This window comes from Mesoplodon bidens (genome assembly GCF_964165515.1).
Source record: "Mesoplodon bidens genome assembly, chromosome: 10".
Classification (NCBI taxonomy): Eukaryota; Metazoa; Chordata; class Mammalia; order Artiodactyla; family Ziphiidae; genus Mesoplodon; species Mesoplodon bidens.
The window spans coordinates 97,286,555-97,305,552 of NC_138172.1; the positions used below are offsets into that span (position 1 = coordinate 97,286,555).

The 18,998-nt window shown below is 41.4% G+C and overlaps 2 protein-coding genes across 2 annotated transcripts in view; one reads left to right on the forward strand and one right to left on the reverse strand.

The window, feature by feature from the left end:
• TMEM170B (transmembrane protein 170B) overlaps positions 1–2,397 on the reverse strand; it is a 29,170-nt gene extending 26,773 nt beyond the window's left edge. The window contains exon 1 of the mRNA XM_081245743.1: positions 1,994–2,397. Coding sequence (XP_081101869.1) covers positions 1,994–2,312 — 319 coding nt within the window. The 5' untranslated portion in view covers positions 2,313–2,397. The remainder of the gene's footprint in view (positions 1–1,993) is intronic.
• A 605-nt stretch (positions 2,398–3,002) lies between these two features.
• The window catches only part of NEDD9 (neural precursor cell expressed, developmentally down-regulated 9), a 296,654-nt gene continuing 280,658 nt past the window's right edge, over positions 3,003–18,998 (forward strand). The window contains exon 1 of the mRNA XM_081245729.1: positions 3,003–3,154. The gene's annotated coding sequence lies outside the window, so the exon portion shown is untranslated. The remainder of the gene's footprint in view (positions 3,155–18,998) is intronic.

Below are 18,998 nucleotides of genomic sequence, written 5' to 3' on the forward strand. Positions count from 1 at the left end.
GATAATTAGAACTAACCCTGGGTTGAAACTACTATTGTTAGCCTAACGGTTGACCTATGGGAACTGGAAGCCACTATAATGATTCAGAATGTTAAAGTAAATATTTTAAAATATTGTTAAATCTGTCCAAGAGGTAAGTTACATTTACATTTACTCTATGGTTCCCAAAGCTAATTTTCTCTAAATACCCACCGATGAGCTAAGCCAGTCATTAACATATACAAATACACATTCTTAAATCCTTATTTTTCATTTTACTCCAATAAACATAATTCATACAACATTTGAAATATTAACAGTGGATAAACACAAGGAAAGCCATAAGTAAGATAAAGCGGTCTATCTCAAAATTCAATTGAACAATGAAATGGTTCTTATGTCAATGTAGGTTTTCAGAACTAAAAACATGTTCCTGACCTGCAACCATCATGTAAGGTCAGTGTGCTCCAAGCAAAATAACCACAGATTAAAAGTGAGGGCACCATAAATCAATCCAGAATCCATGTTAATCTTATTTATTTATTTATTTATTTATTGCGGTACGTGGGCCTCTCACTGTTGTAGCCTCTCCCGTTGTGGAGCACAGGCTCCGGACGCGCAGGCTCGGCGACCATGGCTCACGGGCCCAGCCGTTCTGTGGCATGTGGGATCTTCCCGGACCGGGGCACGAACCCGTGTGCCCTGCATCGGCAGGCGGACTCTCAACCACTGCGCCACCAGGGAAGCCGCCCCGCCCATGTTAATTTTATATAGCAGTTTCCACATTCAAGGCACACAGCGTCTTTAAACTCAACCTTGTGGTAAATAATCCCAATATTTCTCTATGAATATCTGAACTTCCTGTAATGCCAGATCTTATAATATCTTGTATCCTATCAAGACAGGTTATATTTGTAAAATACTCTCCATAGTCTTAACCAGTTTAACATAATGCATTTTGAAATGCTAATGCTCTATCAAAATTAGCTGTCTTATACATTTTCAAAAATTAAATCCTGAGTATGTTTTTAAGATTTTTCCCTGAGAAGCCCGCACTGAGGAGTCATCAAACTGCAACTGAAATCACTTTCTTGTAAACACTCATCTTTAGCGAGTATTTTTTAAAGTCAGGGTATAATACAAGCATTTCTGCATTAACCAAGCCAGAAGTTTCTCCACAAACCAGACCTACACATTTGATTTTTAAAGTTTATGAGTATTATTGCTCACTTTTACAACCAGAAATTGATGTTAACTACTATAATGTATTAAGTCCAATTCCCTCCTGATAGCCTTGACGTATGAAGGGAAATACACAAAATTATCAAATGTCACAGAAGCAGCAGCTTGGGGCCAGAGGAAGACAGACAGACAAAAGGAAATAGGAGAGGGAGAAGATATATGGTTAAAGCAAAAAGTGCTTAGAATTCACTAGACCTTGACCCAGCCCGTGACCTAATATAATCTACTTAATGAGTCATTTATATCGCAAAAAACACCCAAAATTAACAGTTGAAGCAAATTGATCATTGTGAGCAGGGAATTTAAGTCCTGCATTCGATTTGAGATTTGCAAGAAAGAAATAGAGCTAAACTAGAAAAAGACCTAAAGAGCAAGAAGCGCGCGCGCGCGTGTGCGTGTGCGTGTGTATGGAGGTGGGGAGATAAATAAAGGCTAACTGTACTCAAGTCTCAGCGCTAAAGCTATTCCACGCGTACTACAGAGGCAGGGCGGTCGCCGGCCCTCCCCATGCAGGAAGAGAGGGGAGGCGGGGGTCGTGGATTCTCCCCCAGCGCTTCTGGAGCCGGGGTCTCGGGGGACTGGCGTCGGCGCCCCCAGAACAGGAGCGGAGCAGATCAATTAACACCTTCCTCGCCGGGACTTGGGATCGCGAGCTCCCGAGCGGGGCGCGCACGGGGGTGGGGCGGCGAGGAGCGCTTCCCCTCCGAGGGAGGGAGAAGGGAGGCGAGGGGCGGCACCGCATCCCGGTCCCCACCCCGGGCGCATCAATTACCCGTAAGGTTCCTCAGCACCGTCCCATGGGCCCAGAGGCTCAGGACCTGCTGCACCGACAGGTTGATCATGGAGTGATCGCCCCCCTCCGCCTTCATCTTCCCTGGGGGGAGCCCGCCGCCCTCTCCTCCGGCGCCGGGCGGCGGCGGCGGCGGCTGCGAGGCTCCGGGGGCGGCGGCGGGTGCGCGGCTCCTCCAGGCCGCCGCCGCCGGGGGAGGCTTCGGGTCGCCGGGCTGGTCGCTGCTGCTGCCGCCGACGGGCCTCCGGGGGGTGCCGCTCAGCGCGTCTCCCAGGCAGCCCCCTCCCCGCCGGGGAGACATCGAGGACGGCGGACTGGGGAGGGGAGGGGGCCGGGCGCTCTCCCCGCGCGGCCCCCGAGCGAGGACTCGGGTCGGAGGAGGCCGCTGCCGCTCCCTCTCAGGGGCAGCTCGGAGCCGCGGGGGCCGGGCACGCGAGGAGGCCGAGGTCACGCCGGGAGGTCCGGGGTGATGGGCAGCCGGCAGGTGCAGCCCCCGACGGGGCTCAGCTCATCACCGCGAGAGGACGAGCAGACCCGGGACTCGGAGGAGGCGGAGGAGGAGGAGGAGGAGGCGGCGGCGGCGGCGGCGGCGGCAGCAGTGGCCGCGGCAGCACCTGCCGCCAGCCTGCCAACCCTCCTGCCGCCGACACTCGAGGAACCGCCCCCTCCACCCGCGGCCGCCCCGGGCCGATCGTGCGCGCGCGCACGGGTCCCCACCTCCCCCGGCCTCCCCGGAGCTGCTGCGCATGCTCATTCTCCCCCTTCCCGCGACCCGTCGCCCTTCGACAACCGGCCGGCCCCAAAGCCCTCCTCCTCCTGCTTCTCGCGCGCGCGAGCTCGCGAGGCTGACGGGGCTGAGCCTCGGCCCGCAGTGGGGCGGAGGGAAGCGCGGCCTACGTCACTAGCGCCACCGCCGGGCCTCGCTGCTGACTGGGCGCTCCAGGGGAACCAGCTCCACGCCCTCCCTGCCCCCGGCCCCCCGGCCCCGGGCGCGCGCCCTGGGAGAATCCGGGCGGAGCTGGAGCTCCAGGCTGAGGTGCAGCCGCCACCCTACGTGGCGGGGAGCGAGGTGTCAAACTCCGTCAGGTGGATGCTGTGAGAGTTCACATCTTTGGCTTCGAACGAAATACACTGGATAAAAAGGTTTGGGTACAACTTTTTCTAACAAGTATAAATATCTCAACATTGTAGATTTGTGGGTTTGGGGTTTGGGGTTTTGGGGGGGGGTGAGTCACATGACCTGGGTACGTTAGTACTTGGAGAATATATCCGAAAGCCATTAAAACAGAAACAGACCCACTTTACATCCAGTCCTACCCACAGCAAGAACCTGGGCCTCCCGTGGTTCTGGCATCTGAAATCACCTGCAGTCCCGGGGCTGGGCAGGTGTCCTACACCTCAGGGCCATCCTCGGGGCTACCTCTTTTTTCGTTGCAGTACTCTCTTTACCGAAATTGTAAAAGTCGCCGTTATCTGCCCCCCGCCCAGCTCAGGACTTAAACTAGACCTCTCTCTCTTCCCTTGGTTTGCTGCCTTTCTCCATATCCACCGTTAGCCCGAGGAACTGTCTAAAATTCAGCCACAACAAAGTGAACTCCTCCTTGAAGTCTGAAACCTTTTATCTTGAAAAATAAGAGTTAAGTTTTGGCAGTGACCACATATGCACCAGTCAGCTGCCTCTCCCCATCCTTTTTCAACCGCTTTACTGTCTGAAGAGAAAATCTGCAAAGGACGCCGAAGTTCATGCTGTAGCTAAATCATCAAGTACTTTGGGCAAAACGCAGGAGGGTTGGATCACCTGTAAAGGGTGTTCTTGGGGACCACCTTAAAATATACATATGTATATTTATATACGTATGTATGTGTCAACGGAAAAACTGTACAGCGCGAGAGGTGTCAGTTAAGTTTTATTAGGGGCAGAACGAAGACTGTAGCCGGGGATACAGGCTTTCAGGCAGCTCTGAGCAGCTGCTCTGGGGAGGTGCGGAGGAGGTCAGTATATATGTGACTTTGGTGAAGGGGGCGTATGTGCCCTTAAGCACACATTTTGGCAGAAAGTTGCTGCTGGTCACAAGAAGGTTGGTGCTGGTCACGAGGAGCAGCTGTCTCTGTTAATGATTTTAGTGCTTTTCTAGATGTGAGAAGATGCAAGAAATTGGGCTCATAAATTCTTCTCCTGAGAATACCTAACTGAAGACCTGTTCTGCCAGTTTTTCCTGGAGCACAGGAGGGCCTCATTCCTGAACTCCACCCTGAACTCCTTTCAGGGTTTGGGGAAGGTTAGCGGCTGCAGTGGCTACTGACTTCATTCTTATAGAACCAGAAGGCAAAAAACAATTTTTAGTTGGCATATGTATTGTCTGTTTGATGTCGCAACACAGGAGGAAAGGGAAGAGTCTGCATCACTAATAAGAACTCAGGCAAAACTCATAATGTGGACTTATCGTCTTCTGAGGATTTAGAATTAATGAGATCTTAATTTAAGATTATAAAATAATCAGACTTAAAAGAGGCTTTACCTTTGCCAATTCACTTTATTTTACAGATAGGGGAAACTGATTCTGCAGAATTAAGTGCCTTAGAGAGGTGACGCCACTTCACAGCCCAGTGTCTGAATTCCTAGTCTGCTCATTCTTTCCAGTAGCCACGCCATCTTCCTCACCTCACTATCAACTCCATACCTTTAAGGTTCTGGATGGGGAGATGCAGGTTACCTAATGATTACCAATAAGAGGTTTGACACTATATGATTAGCGGTATTAGAGAATATGACTACATTCAATGAAGGGTTCATATCCAACTCTCTAAGCAGCAGCTGATTAGACTCTCTCATCAGGAACTTTTAATTAGTTTACACGGAATCAGTGGGTTTCTTATTATTACACACTACTGTTTACAACATGGTAGCATGCATTTAAAATATTCAGAACCTGGGACAATGCCTAGCACATGGTGTTCATCAAATATTTGTTGAATGAATAAATGAATAAGCTTCATAGAAAAGTCAGCATTTTTCTTGTTTCACATAATTTTTTGAATGGAACCTAAGTGTTGATTTCTGGAAATGAGAAAGTAAGACACAGCAAGGAAGGCCCAAATCGATAATGCACTTTGATAACCAGTCAATGTTTCCCTTGCTATTCAGCTCAATTCAGTAAGCATTTATTTGGCATCTGTTATCTGTAATAATGTTCTGTGCTAGGCATTATCTACAGGATTTGAAGATTCATAAGGTCTCAGTTCTCTAGGCTAATACCTTGCATTCAACTTGTGTTTGCCTTGATAAAGCTAATGATAAACATAATGATATGTTGGAAGCGTATATTCTTAAGTGAATTGAACATTTCCCAATGGCCAAGGTTAGGAAACCCAAAACTGAAATAATGCAGGTGGAAGTGTGTAATTTCTCTCCTTGCAGGTTTTCAGTATTGAGTTAATACACCAGTCAAGGAATGGTTTACTCACATTCCTGCCAGAAATCAGGGAACACCCCAAATAAATCCTAGAGGTCTCTTTTAGCCCCGTGCCCTTGCACGTGAAATAAATAACAATTCACAAAGAGTTCCTAGTTTATTTCTTACACACAAGTAAGGGAACACCCATAAGTCTTAGGAATCCTATTAATTGTCTAGAGAGGGCCCAGAAGAAAGCTTTCAAAGCCAATTAGAATATAAAATGATATTGATCCTTTGAGAAAAACATTAACTTTGAGGACATCTTTCTCCTTTATTAGCTTCCTTTCTCGCTGTACGGTACTATATCACAGAGTCACATTACATAGGCAACCTAATTTCATCTCGCGACACATTTCAGCAGCTCCAAACTCTGCGTGATGGGGCAGGTTTAAAAGATTCATTATCTGGAAAATATGGTTTGAACACTGGCTGCATCACTTACTAGCTTTAAAATGGGAATAATAATGGTACCTCTTCAGATTTTTGGCGTCATTTAACTAATAGTAATAATCAACACATAGCTCTTTCCTCCTGCCAGACCTTGTGCCAAGTACAACATATTAGCTCATTTAATTTTCACAAGGATGGGTTGAAATTTCATAACACTAATTTAATAGTGTTAAATTTTATAACACTATTAGACAAATTTTTTTTCAAAATCTATACACAAAACCTCACTTCTGCCCAAATCTTGTATCTTCTTCTTATACACGTGCGCGCGCGCACACACACACACACACACACACAAAATGAAAGCACTGTTGGTTTTTTGAAGAAGAATATAAAATTCTGTTGGAAGAAATGACAGAAATAAGAGGAAGAAATGGTCGTGCATATTATTTTAAAATAGGTACTGCACTGAAATTTACTTGTTGAAATGTTTCTCAGAACACCTGTTAAGAGTCAAGAGACATTTCCATCACAGTAAATCAGAAAAACAAGGTATGTCCTATTTTGTCTCTGCAGTAAGATATGGCATACCTAGGGTGCCAGGTCACCATTATGGGGCTGCTGAGGGGTCCAGCCCTGTGCAGAAAAGAGCAGAGAGATGATCCATATTGGCAGTGGGAAATGACGTCCACCCACAGTCATGGAGGGTTAGGAGCATGTTTGAGATGGAAGGACAGGCAGGTAACTGCCCGTGCCACTAGCTCCATTTTCCACCTGATCCTTGTTGTTTTCCCTCCACCTGTGCATACAAACCACCTACCTTCCAATTTCTGCCAGATGCTGCCCAGCCCACTCCCCACTGCCTTGTAGCTCCTTGTTTATTATCCTAAGTCTTTAAAAGAGATAATAGGGGCTTCCCTGGTGGCGCAGTGGTTGAGAGTCCGCCTGCCGATGCAGGGGACACGGGTTCGTGCCCTGGTCCGGGAAGATCCCACATGCCGCGGAGCGGCTGGGCCCGTGAGCCATGGCCGCTGAGCCTGCGCGTCCGGAGCCTGTGCTCCGCAACGGGAGAGGCCACAACAGTGAGAGGCCCCCGTACCGCAAAAAATAAAAAATAAAAAAAATAAAAGAGATAATACATGACATTTGAACTCTAAGAATTCATTCTTTGAGGCCTGAATGTGAGTGTAAAGAAAGACTCTGCTGAAATCACACGCATACAAAATCCTGCATTTGGCAATACAGGAGACTCAGTTTCCCCCCTAAAAACCAGTGTCTGAAATTACCCTGCATCCAGTCTGGTCATATTATGGATGGAAGGCCAAATATAAAACACATAAAATAGTGTGTTGATTAAATGCCACTTGTAGATTCATGATGCATAATCCACACTAAACTCAATTCTTAAAGTACTTACTTGTTGAGCTAGACATCATAAAACATTGTATGCCAAGAACAAAATGGTGAAAATGGTATTTCACTGTATTTTATTAGCGATTTTCTGATTTTAAGTGAGGTGACACATTTTATGTGTGTGTGAAGGAACATATCGATTGCCTTTTCGAGGCACTTCTGCCCATTTTTCTTTTGGGTAATTTATCTTTTAAAAACTTACATGTAGGAGCTTTTAAATATTTAACAAATTAACCATTTGTGATATGTACTGTATACATCTTTTTCAGTTTGTCAGTAGCCTTTTAGCTTTAACAAAGCTCTTTGGTCATGTAGAAATTTCTGATACTTTTGTTGTCAGCCTTTTCTTTTATGGTATCTAAGTCTTCCACCATGCTTTAAAATGTCTTCCCTTCTCAGATTTGATTTTTTTAAGTCTCATGTCTTTTCTAAAAATTTTATGGGTGTCTTTGTTTACACCTGTGGTCCACTTGGAATTTTTTTTAATGTAAAACATTTAGTAGAGATCTAATTTTGTTTTTCCAGATGGCAACTGAATTGTCCCAAAACATTTATTGAAAAATCCATCATTTTCCCACTGACCTAAAACACCAGCTACATCATGTGCAAATTTCTATGTATACTTGGATTTATTTCTGGACTTTCATTTTTGTCCTATCTATCTATTCATGTGTCAGCACCACACTATTTTTATTTTCTTTAACTGTACAATATGCTTCAGGTTGTTCTAAGATAGGTCTTCCTTTTCTATTCATTTTTCAATTTTTTCCTGATTAATCTTGAATGTGTATTATTCTGGAAGAACTTTAAAATCAGTTTCCTAATTCTAAAAATATTACTGGTTATATTTTCACTGAAGTCATGTTACATTTATAAATAAATTTAGGGGATGTTGAGATATTTTAATGTTTTATTTTATTAAGAAATTTGATTTTGAAAAGTTGTTGAATATGTCTCTTTTTAACATCTATGGATATGACAATGTGATTCTTCCTTTGATCCTAAATATATGAGGATTATATTAAAATTTTCCTAATACATTTTCTTTGAGTTTCTAGAGTTGATGCCACTTAGTCATGATCTCTCATTCTTTTAATATGCTACTTAATTCCATGTCTTAATCTTTTATTAGAATTATGTCATCAGTATTGTGAGTGAGATTGATCTGTACATTTCTCTTTAAAATTGTGTTTAATTTAGTTTGTGGGTTTTATTTTTATTTTTTATTTTTGCTGATTAATGTTGTGTTGGCTTTATACAAAATATTTAGAATATTTGGATTTTTCTTTTCCTTCGGTGTTTGGTGAAATTCAACTGTAAAACTGCTGTCAATGCTTTAGGGAAGCAGCTCTTTGTCAATTTTTTTCTAGGTATAAGTATTATAATAATACAAGTATTTAACTTTGAATTTGCCCTGAGCACTGCTTAGGTTGTATCCTGTAGCTTTTGATACATGATGTTCTATTAACATTTTCTGTTGTTATCTTCTAGAAATTCTGCCATCTTACTTTTGATTTCTACTTTGAAGTTATGTAGAAGAGAGATTCTTTTTTAACTTTCAACTTTCAAAGGGAGGCGGTTCTATATTTTTTAGCAGTTCATAGTTTAATTACTGTGTAGCCAAAGAATGTTATTTATACCATTTCCACTTTGAGGGATTTACTGATGTTTTCTTTGTAGCCCAGTATATGATTAATTTGGGGAAGTGAGTACACAGTTAAAGAAGGTGTATTCTCTGTTTTTAGGGAATAGCGAGGTCTATATGAATAAGATCTACCATATTTATTACGTTACTAAAGGTCTTCTATAATCTTACTTATTTTTGTCCACTAGATCTGCTTTAGGCTATACCTTAGGTTTCACTAGACCATGCTACATAACAAAGAAACTTAAAATCTCATTGGTTTAAACAACAAATTTTATTTCTTGCTGGTGTTGCATGAGAGCTGCAGCCCTGTTGCGGTTCCCCTGGGATCTACCTGGATAGTAAATATCTGGGGTAACTGGGAATGAAATGAGAACATCTGGCCCACTGTAAAAGTATAAGTTTGAACTGAAGTTAATAATTTTCATCACTTTTCTTTCATTATACTAATCATATGTGTTAAAAAATAAGAAAAACACCGTTCCTTCCCTTAAAGACCCTAGCATTGGTTTAAGAGAATAAAACATGCATTAGAAACAATAGAAGACACTTAACAACAACCTGTGGCTGAGTATACACTAACATTGTATAATTATGTATATGTAAATGTATGTTTATTATGTATACATGTATAATGTAATGCATAATATGTGTTATTATACATGTATATAGTATACAATAATATTATTTTAATATGTATTATATATAACGTATAGTAATATGTATAATAATATACATATATGTATTGTATATTGCAGGAATAATATATATTATATATTTTACATATGTTACATAATATATGTGTGTAGTCAGTAAATATATTACATATATGTATATATTTATATATGTAATACAATGTGTATACTCAGTTACGGACATATATATTCACTATATATATATATGTATATATATATATATTCCATAAGTGCTGAGGGTATTATAAGAATAAGATAGGATGAATTAGAGCCTTCTTCATAGCCAAGGTCATGTGACCCAGTTCTCAGTTGGGGAAAAGGTTGTATCAAGTAGGGCACTCGGCTCCTTCTCTTAGTTTCTCCATCACTCCTGATGACCAAAGGAATGGAAGACTGTGTCTTAAAATCAAATTAACAGGGGCTTCCCTGGTGGCACAGTCGTTAAGAGTCCGCCTGCCAATGCAGGGGACATGGGTTCGAGCCCTGGTCCAGGAAGATCCTATATGCTGTGGAGCAACTAAGCCCGTGTGCCACAACTACTGAGCCTGCTCTCTAGAGCCCATGAGCCACAACTACTGAGCCTGCGAGCCTAGAGCCCATGCTCCACAACAAGAGAAGCCACCACGATGAGAAGCCCACGCACCGCAACGAAGAGTGGCCCCCACTCACCGCAACTAGAGAAAGCCCGCACGCAGCAACGAAGACCCAACGCAGCCAAAAATAAATTAATTGAATAAATAAATTTAAAAAAATAAATCAAATCAAATTAACAGATGTTGATTGAGCGAGGAGGAAGTTGTGCAATTGTTGAACAGATGTCATCTCTCACGATTAGGCCAAGAGTTCTGCGTAACCAAAAAGTTGTACAACAAAATGCAACTTCCTCTCTGCAACCAGGGCACATTTCTTGCTTCTCAGAGTCTGGCCTCCAAGGGAGCCTCCTCTTTTATTTCAACCTCCTTATATTTGTCCTGGATTTCCAAGCTCAAATAAAGTGCACGTTAGTATTTCACTGTGAAATATGACACAGAATGCAATAGAAGGATGAATAAAGAATTTAATTTACTCCAGCGTGAAGATGAGGCAGTGAAAAATTTGTGTTTCATGTGAACTAAGAGTCCCATTTAAAAAGATCTCATTTTAAGCCAAGTGACTTTTTTTTCATGGAAAGACATTTTATCTTTTTTTTTTTTTTTAAAGTTATTTATTTATTTTTTTGTGGTACGCGGGCCTCTCACTATTGTGGCCTCTCCCGTTGCGGAGCACAGGCTCCGAACGCGCAGAACGCACAGGCTCAGCGGCCATGGCTCACGGGCCCAGCCGCTTCGCGGTATGTGGGATCTTCCCGGACCGGGGCACGAAACCATGTCCCCTGCATCGGCAGGCGGACTCTCAACCACTGCGCCACCAGGGAAGCCCCATTTTATCTTAAATATAGCAGTGCGTACATGTCAATCCCAAACTCCCAATCTACCCCTCCCCCAACCTTTCCCCACAGTAACCGTAAATTCGTTTTCTAGGTCTATGAGTCTGTTTCTGTTTTAAGCAAAGTGACATTTTGTTAATGATCTTTTTTTCTCTCTGTCTGTAATTTCTGGGAAAGTTAAATTGGCGGCAAGTTAAAGATGACCCTTTTTCCCTTTGCTTGTCCTTCTTCCTTTCTGAAAATCTGAACATGATATGAATAGATTATTAGGCATTTTGAAATCATAGTTTATTCCTTTCTGTTCTTTGTAAGCCTTTGAAAAACAAGGCCATTTCCTTCTCATGCATATTGAGGTATAAGAAATAAGGAGGAAAAAATAAAGCCATGTATTTAAATGTACTTAGAAATTGCTGAGTGGACCTCAGTTGGAAATTCACCAGTAAAAATACCATCATTGCTTCAGTGAGTAGCCAGTTAGGGCTTAACTGTTGAAGTATCTGGGGAAAAATTGATATATAATATGTACTTTAAAAAGTTTTGTCAAAAGCCTTGCCTGGTTTGAAGTCATCAAGCATATATGCCAACAAGATTGATACTCTATTTGAAATCAGAATGTTTTCTTTTACATTTGGGTATTTAAGACTATTTTGATAAATATTTGGCACACTTTTTAAAAATGCCCTCAATGGTGCTAATGTTTATAATTTAAGGGTGGACTTGGCATTTGGAAATAGTCAGAAGTTGCTTAGTGTAATGTCAGTTGAGTGGCCAGCCTGGCAAGAAACGTCTTTTGAATAAAAGTGAGGTGTGTCATGAGTGGTGAAACCTTTGTGTAGTTTGGAGCTACCTGGTTTGGAAGAAAATTAAAATGCATCTGAAGTAATGGCAACGCCATTAGAATAACAATCTACCTTCCAGAGTGTCTTCTCTGAAGAATTATATCATTTTGGAACTATAAATGGTAGTAAGTCATTAAAACATGCAATCTATTACTTTATAGTCACATCTCATGAAATCTTTCATTTGCCCTGGATTTGGTCTTTGATGAAGATATATATTATCTCTAAATTCTTTAGTCTGTTCCTCTCTCTGGAGATTTTATTTATTTTCTGTGTTTAAATATGCACACATAGCTCCTATTTAAAAAGAAACAATTGGCCCTGAACCAAGATGGTGGAGTAGAAGGACATGCTCTCACTCCCTCTTGTGAGAACACCAGAATCACAACTAGCTGCTGGACAATCATCGACAGGAAGACACTGGAACTCACCAAAAAAGATATCCGACACCCAAAGACAAAGGAGAAGCCACAGTGAGACGGTAGGTGTGGCGCAATCACAGTAAAATCAAATCCTGTAAATGCTGGATGGGTGACTCACAGACTGGAGAACACTTATACCACAGAAGTCCACCCACTGGAGTGAAGGCTCCAAGCCCCATGTCAGGCTTCCCAACCTGGGGGTCTGGCAATGGAAGGAGGAATTCCTAGAGAATCGACTTTGAAGGCTAGTGGGATTTGATTGCAGGACTTTGACAGGACTGGGGGAAACAGAGACTCCATTCCTGGAGGGCATATACAAAGTCGTGTGCGCATTGGGACCCAGGGGAAGGAGCACTGATCCCAGGGGAGACTGAACCAGACCTACCTGCTAGTGTTGGAGGGCCACCTGCAGAGGCGGGTGGTGGCTGTGGCTCACTGTGGGGACAAGGACACTGGCAGCAGAAGTTCTGGGAAGTACTTCTTGGCATGAGCCCTCCCAGAGTCTGCCATTAGCCCCACCAAAGAGCGCAGGTAGGCTCCAGTGTTGGGTTGCCTCAGGCCAAACAACCAATAGGGAGGGAATGAACCCAGCCGCACCCATCAGTAGTCAAGAAGATTAAAGTTTTACTGAGCTCTACCCACCAGAGAAACAGTCAGCTCTACCCACCACCAGTCCCTCCCATGAGGAAAGTTACACAAGCCTCTTAGATAGCTTCATCTACCAGAGGGAAGACAGCAGAAGCAAGAAGAACTACAGTCCTGCAGCCTGTGGAACAAAAACCACATTCACAGAAAGATAGACAAGATGAAAAGGCAGAGAGCTATGTACCAGATGAAGGAACAAGATAAAACCCCAGAAAAACAACTAAATGAAGTGGAGATAGGCAACCTTCCAGAAAAATAATTCAGAATAATGATAGTGAAGATGATCCAGGACCTCGGAAAAAGAATGGAGGTAAAGATTGAGAAGATGCAAGAAATGTTTAACAAAGACCTAGAAGAATTAAAGAACAAACAAGCAGAGATGAACAATCCAATAACTGAAATGAAAACTACACTAGAAGGAATCAATAGCAGAATAACTGAGGCAGAAGAACAGATAAGCGACCTGGAAGACAGAATGGTGGAATTCACTGCTGTGGAACAGAATAAAGAAAAAAGAACGAAAAGAAATAAAGACAGCCTAAGAGACCACTGGGACAACATTAAATGCAACAACATTCGCATCATGGGGTCCCAGAAGGACAAGAGAGAGAGAAAGGACCAGAGAAAATATTTGAAGAGATTATAGTCGAAAACTTCCCTAACATGGGAAAGGAAATAGCCACCCAAGTCCAGGAAGCACAGAGAATACCATACAGGATAAACCCAAGAAGAAACACACCGAGACATACATTAATCAAATTGGCAAAAATTAAAGACAAAGAAAAATTATTTAAAGCAGCAAGGGAAAAATAACAAATAATATACAAGGGAACTCCCATAAGGTTAACAGCTGATTTCTCAGCAGAAACTCTACAAGCCAGAAGGGAGTGGCATGATATACTTAAAGTGATGAAAGGGAAGAAACTACAACCAAGATTACTCTACCCAGCAAGGATCTCATTCATATTTGATGGAAAAATCAAAAGCTTTACAGACAAGCAAAAGCTAAGAGAATTCAGCACCACAAAACCAGCTCTACAACAAATGCTAAAGGAACTTCTCTAAGTGGGAAACACAAGAGAAGAAAAGGACCTACAAAAACAAACCCAAAACAATTAAGAAAATGGTCATAGGAACGTACATATAGATAATTACCTTAAACGTGAATGGATTAAATGCTCCAACCAAAAGACACAGGCTTGCTGAATGAATACAAAAACAAGACCCATATATATGCTGTCTGCAAGAGACCCACTTCAGACCTAGTGACACATACAGACTGAAAGTGAGGGGATGGAAAAAGATATTCCATGCAAGTGGAAATCAAAAGAAAGCTGGAGGGCTTCCCTGGTGGCGCAGTGGTTGAGAGTCCACCTGCTGATGCAGGGGACACGGGTTCGTGCCCTGGTCTGGGAACATCCCACATGCCGTGGAGTGGCTGGGCCCATGAGCCATGGCCGCTGAGCCTGCGCATCCGTAGCCTGTACTCCGCAATGGGAGAAGCCACAACAGTGAGTGGCCCGCATACCGCAAAAAAAAAAAAAAAAGCTGGAATAGCAATACTCATATCAGGTAAAATAGACTTTAAAATAATGTTACAAGAGACAAGGAAGGACACTACATAATGATCAAGGGATCAATCCAAGAAGAAGATATAACAATTATAAATATATATGCACCCAACATAGGAACACCTCAATATATAAGGCAACTGCTAACAGGTATAAAAGAGGAAATCGACAGTAACACAGTAATAGTGGGGGACTTTAACACCTCACTTACACCAATGGACGGATCATCCAAAATGAAAATAAATAAGGAAACAGAAGCTTTAAATGACACAGTAGACCAGATAGATTTAATTGATATTTATAGGACATTCCATCCAAAAACAGCAGGTTACACTTTCTTCTCAAGTGCACATGGAACATTCTCCAGGATAGATCACATCTTGGGTCATAAATCAAGCCTCAGTAAATTTAAGAAAATTGAAATCATATCAAGCATCTTCTCTGACCACAATGCTATGAGATTAGAAATGAATTACAGGGGAAAAAACATAAAAAACACAAACACATGGAGGCTAAACAATACATTACTAAATAACCAAGAGATCACTGAAGAAATCAAAGAGGAAATCAAAAAATACCTAGAGACAAATGACAATGAAAACACGATGATACAAAACCTATTGGATGCAGCAAAAGCAGTTCTAAGAGGGAATTTTATAGCTATACAAGCCTACCTCAAGAAACAAGGAAAATCTCAAATAATCTAACCTTACACCTAAAGGAACTAGAGAAAGAAGAACAAACAAAACCCAAAGTTAGCAGAAGGAAAGAAATCATAAAGATCAGAGCAGAAATAAATGAAATAGAAACAAAGAAAACAATAGCAAAGATCAATAAAACTAAAAGCTGGTTCTTTGAGAAGATAAACAAAATTGATAAACCATTAGCCAGACTCATCAAGAAAAAGAGGGAGAGGACTCAAATCAATAAAATTAGAAATGAGAAAGGAGAAGTTACAGCAGACACTGCAGAAATACAAAGCATCCTAAGAGACTACTACAAGCAACGCTATGCCAATAAAATGGACCACCTGGAAGAAATGGACAAATTCTTAGAAACGTATAACCTTCCAAGACTGAACCAGGAAGAAATAGAAAATATGAACAGACCAATCACAAGTAATGAAATTGAAACTGTGATTAAAAATCTTCCAACAAACAAAAGTCCAGGACCAGATGGCTTCACAGGTGAATTCTATCAAACATTTAGAGAAGAGCTAACACCCATCCTTCTCAAACTCTTCCAAAAAATTGCAGAGGAAGGAACACTCCCAAACACATTCTATGAGGCCACCATCACCCTGATACCAAAACCAGACAAAGATACTACAAAAAAAGAAAATTACAGACCAATATCACTGATGACTATAGATGCAAAAATCCTCAACAAAATACTAGCAAACAGAATCCAACAGCACATTAAAAGGATCATACACCATGATCAAGTGGGATTTATCCCAGGGATGCAAGAATTCTTCAATATATGCAAATCAATCAATGTGATACACTATATTAACAAATTGAAGAATAAAAACCGTATGATCGTCTCAATAGATGCAGAAAAAGCTTTTGACAAAACTCAACACTGATTTATGATAAAAACTCTCCAGAAAGTGGGCACAGAGGGAACCTACCTCAACATAATACAGGTCATATACGACAGACCCACAGCAAACATCATTCTCAATGGAGAAAAACTGAAAGCATTTCCTCTAAGATCAGGAACAAGACAAGGATGTCAACTCTCACCACTATTATTCAACATAGTTTTGGAAGTCCTAGCCATGACAATCAGAGAAGAAAAAGAAATAAAGGGAATACAAATTGGAAAAGAAGAAGTAAAATTGTCACTGTTTGCAGATGACATGATACTATACATAGAGAATCCTAAAGATGCCACCAGAAAACTACTAGAGCTAATCAATGAATTTGGTAAAGTTTCAGGATACAAAATTAACGCACAGAAATCTCTTGCATTCCTATACACTAATGATGAAAATCTGAAAGAGAAATTAAGGAAACACTCCCATTTACCATTGCAACAAAAAGAATAAAATACCTAGGAATAAACTTACCTAGGGAGACAAAAGACCTTTATGCAGAAAACTATAAGACACTGATGAAAGAAATTAAAGATGATACCAACATATGGAGAGATATACCATGTTCTTGGATTGGAAGAATCGATATTGTGAAAATGACTGTACTACCCAAAGCAATCTACAGATTCAATGCAATCCCTATCAAATTACCAATGGCATTTTTTATGGAACTAGAACAAAAAATCTTAAAATTTGTATGGAGACACAAAAGAACCCGAAGAGCCAAAGCAGTCTTGAGGGAGAAAAACGGAGCTGGAGGAATCAGACTCCTTGACTTCAGACTATACTACAAAACTACAGTAATCAAGGCAGTATGGTACTGGCACAAAAACAGAAACATAGATCAGTGGAACAAGATAGAAAGCCCAGAGATAAACCCATGCACCTATGGTCAACTAATCTATGACAAAAGAGACTAGGATATACAATGGAGAAAATACAGTCTCTTCAATAAGTGGTGTTTGGATAACTGGACAGCTACATGTAAAAGAATAAAATTAGAACACTCCCTAACACCATACACAAAAATAAACTCAAAATGGATGCAAGACCTACATGTAAGACTGGACACTATAAAACTCTTAGAGGAAAACATAGGAAGAACACTCTTTGACATAAATCACAGGAAGATCTTTTTTGATCCACCTCCTAGAGTAATGGAAATAAAAACAAAAATAAACAAATGGGACCTAATGAAACTTAAAAGCTTTTGCACAGCAAAGGAAACCATAAACAAGACAAAAAGACAACCCTGAGAATGGGAGAAAATATTTGCAAACAAATCAACGGACAAAGGATTAATCTCCAAAATATATATAAATAGCTCATGCAGATCAATATTAAAGAAACAAACAACCCAATCCAAAAATGGGCAGAAGACCTAAATAGACATTTCTCCAAAGAAGACATACAGATGGCCAAGAAACACATGAAAAGCTGCTCAGCCTCACTAATTATTAGAGAAATGCAAATCAAAACTACAACGAGGTATCACCTCACACCAGTTAGAATGGGCATCATCAGAATATCTACAAACAACAAATGCTGGAGAGGGTGTGGAGAAAAGGGAACCCTCTTGCACTGTTGGTGAGAATGTAAATTGATACAGCCACTATGGAAAACAGTATGGAGTTTCCTTAAAAAACCAAAAATAGAATTACCATATGATCCAGCAATCCCACTACTGGGCATATACCCAGAGAAAACCATAATTCAAAAAGACATATGCACCCCAATGTTCATTGCAGCACTATTTACAATAGCCAGGTCATGGAAGCAACCTAAATGCCCATCGACAGATTAATGGATAAAGAAGATGTGGTACATATACACAATGGAATATTACTCATCCATAAAAAGGAATGAAGTTGGGTCATTTGTTGAGACACAGATGAATCTAGAGACTGTCATACAGAGTGAAGTAAGTCAGAAAGAGAAAAACAAATATCGTATATTAACGCATATATGTGGAACTTAGAAAAATGGTACAGATGAACCGGTTTGCAGGACAGAAATTGAGGCACAGATGTAGAGAACAAACGTCTGGACACCAAAGGGGGAAAGCCATGGGGGGGTGGGTATGGTGGTGTGATGAATTGGGCGATTGGGATTGACATGTATACACTGATGTGTATAAAATGGATGACTAATAAGAACCTGCTGTATAAAAAAAAAGGTGCCTTCTTGATAAAATGTTTAAAATAAAAATGTAAAAAGAAGCAATAACAACATTTATCTCACCATATGTATGGTTTTTCTAGGACCACTTTTTCCTTTCTTCCACACGAAATTGTTCAAAGAAAAAAATAATATATGACAACATATATCTGAGCTCTTCCAGTGGGGCAGACACTGTGCTAAGCATTTTTTTTTTTTTTTCTTTTTGCGGTACGCGGGCCTCTCACTGTTGTGGCCCCTCCCCCTGCGGAGCACAGGCTCCAGATGCGCAGGCTCGGCGGCCATGGCTCACGGGCCCAGCCGCTCCGCGGCATGTGGGATCCTCCCAAACCGGGGCACGAACCCGTGTCCCCTTCATCGGCAGGCGGACTCCAAACCACTGCGCCACCAGGGAAGCCCGTGTGCTAAGCATTTTTCATATTATATTGCTAACCCTTCCTATAAGTAGAGTGTTAGTATCCTCACTTTAAGGATGAGATTACCAAGAATATTAGTTTACTGGAGCTGCCATAACAAAGTACCACAAAATGGGTGGCTTAAAACAACAGAAATGTTTTTTCTCACAGTTCTGGGGTCTCAAAGTCCAAAATCAGCCCTGTTAGCAGGGCTGTACTCTCTCAGGTTTCTAGGAGAGAATCTGTTCTGTGCCTTTCTCCTAACTTCTGGTGTTGCCAGGCATCCTGAGTTTTCTTTGGCTTGCAGTTGCAT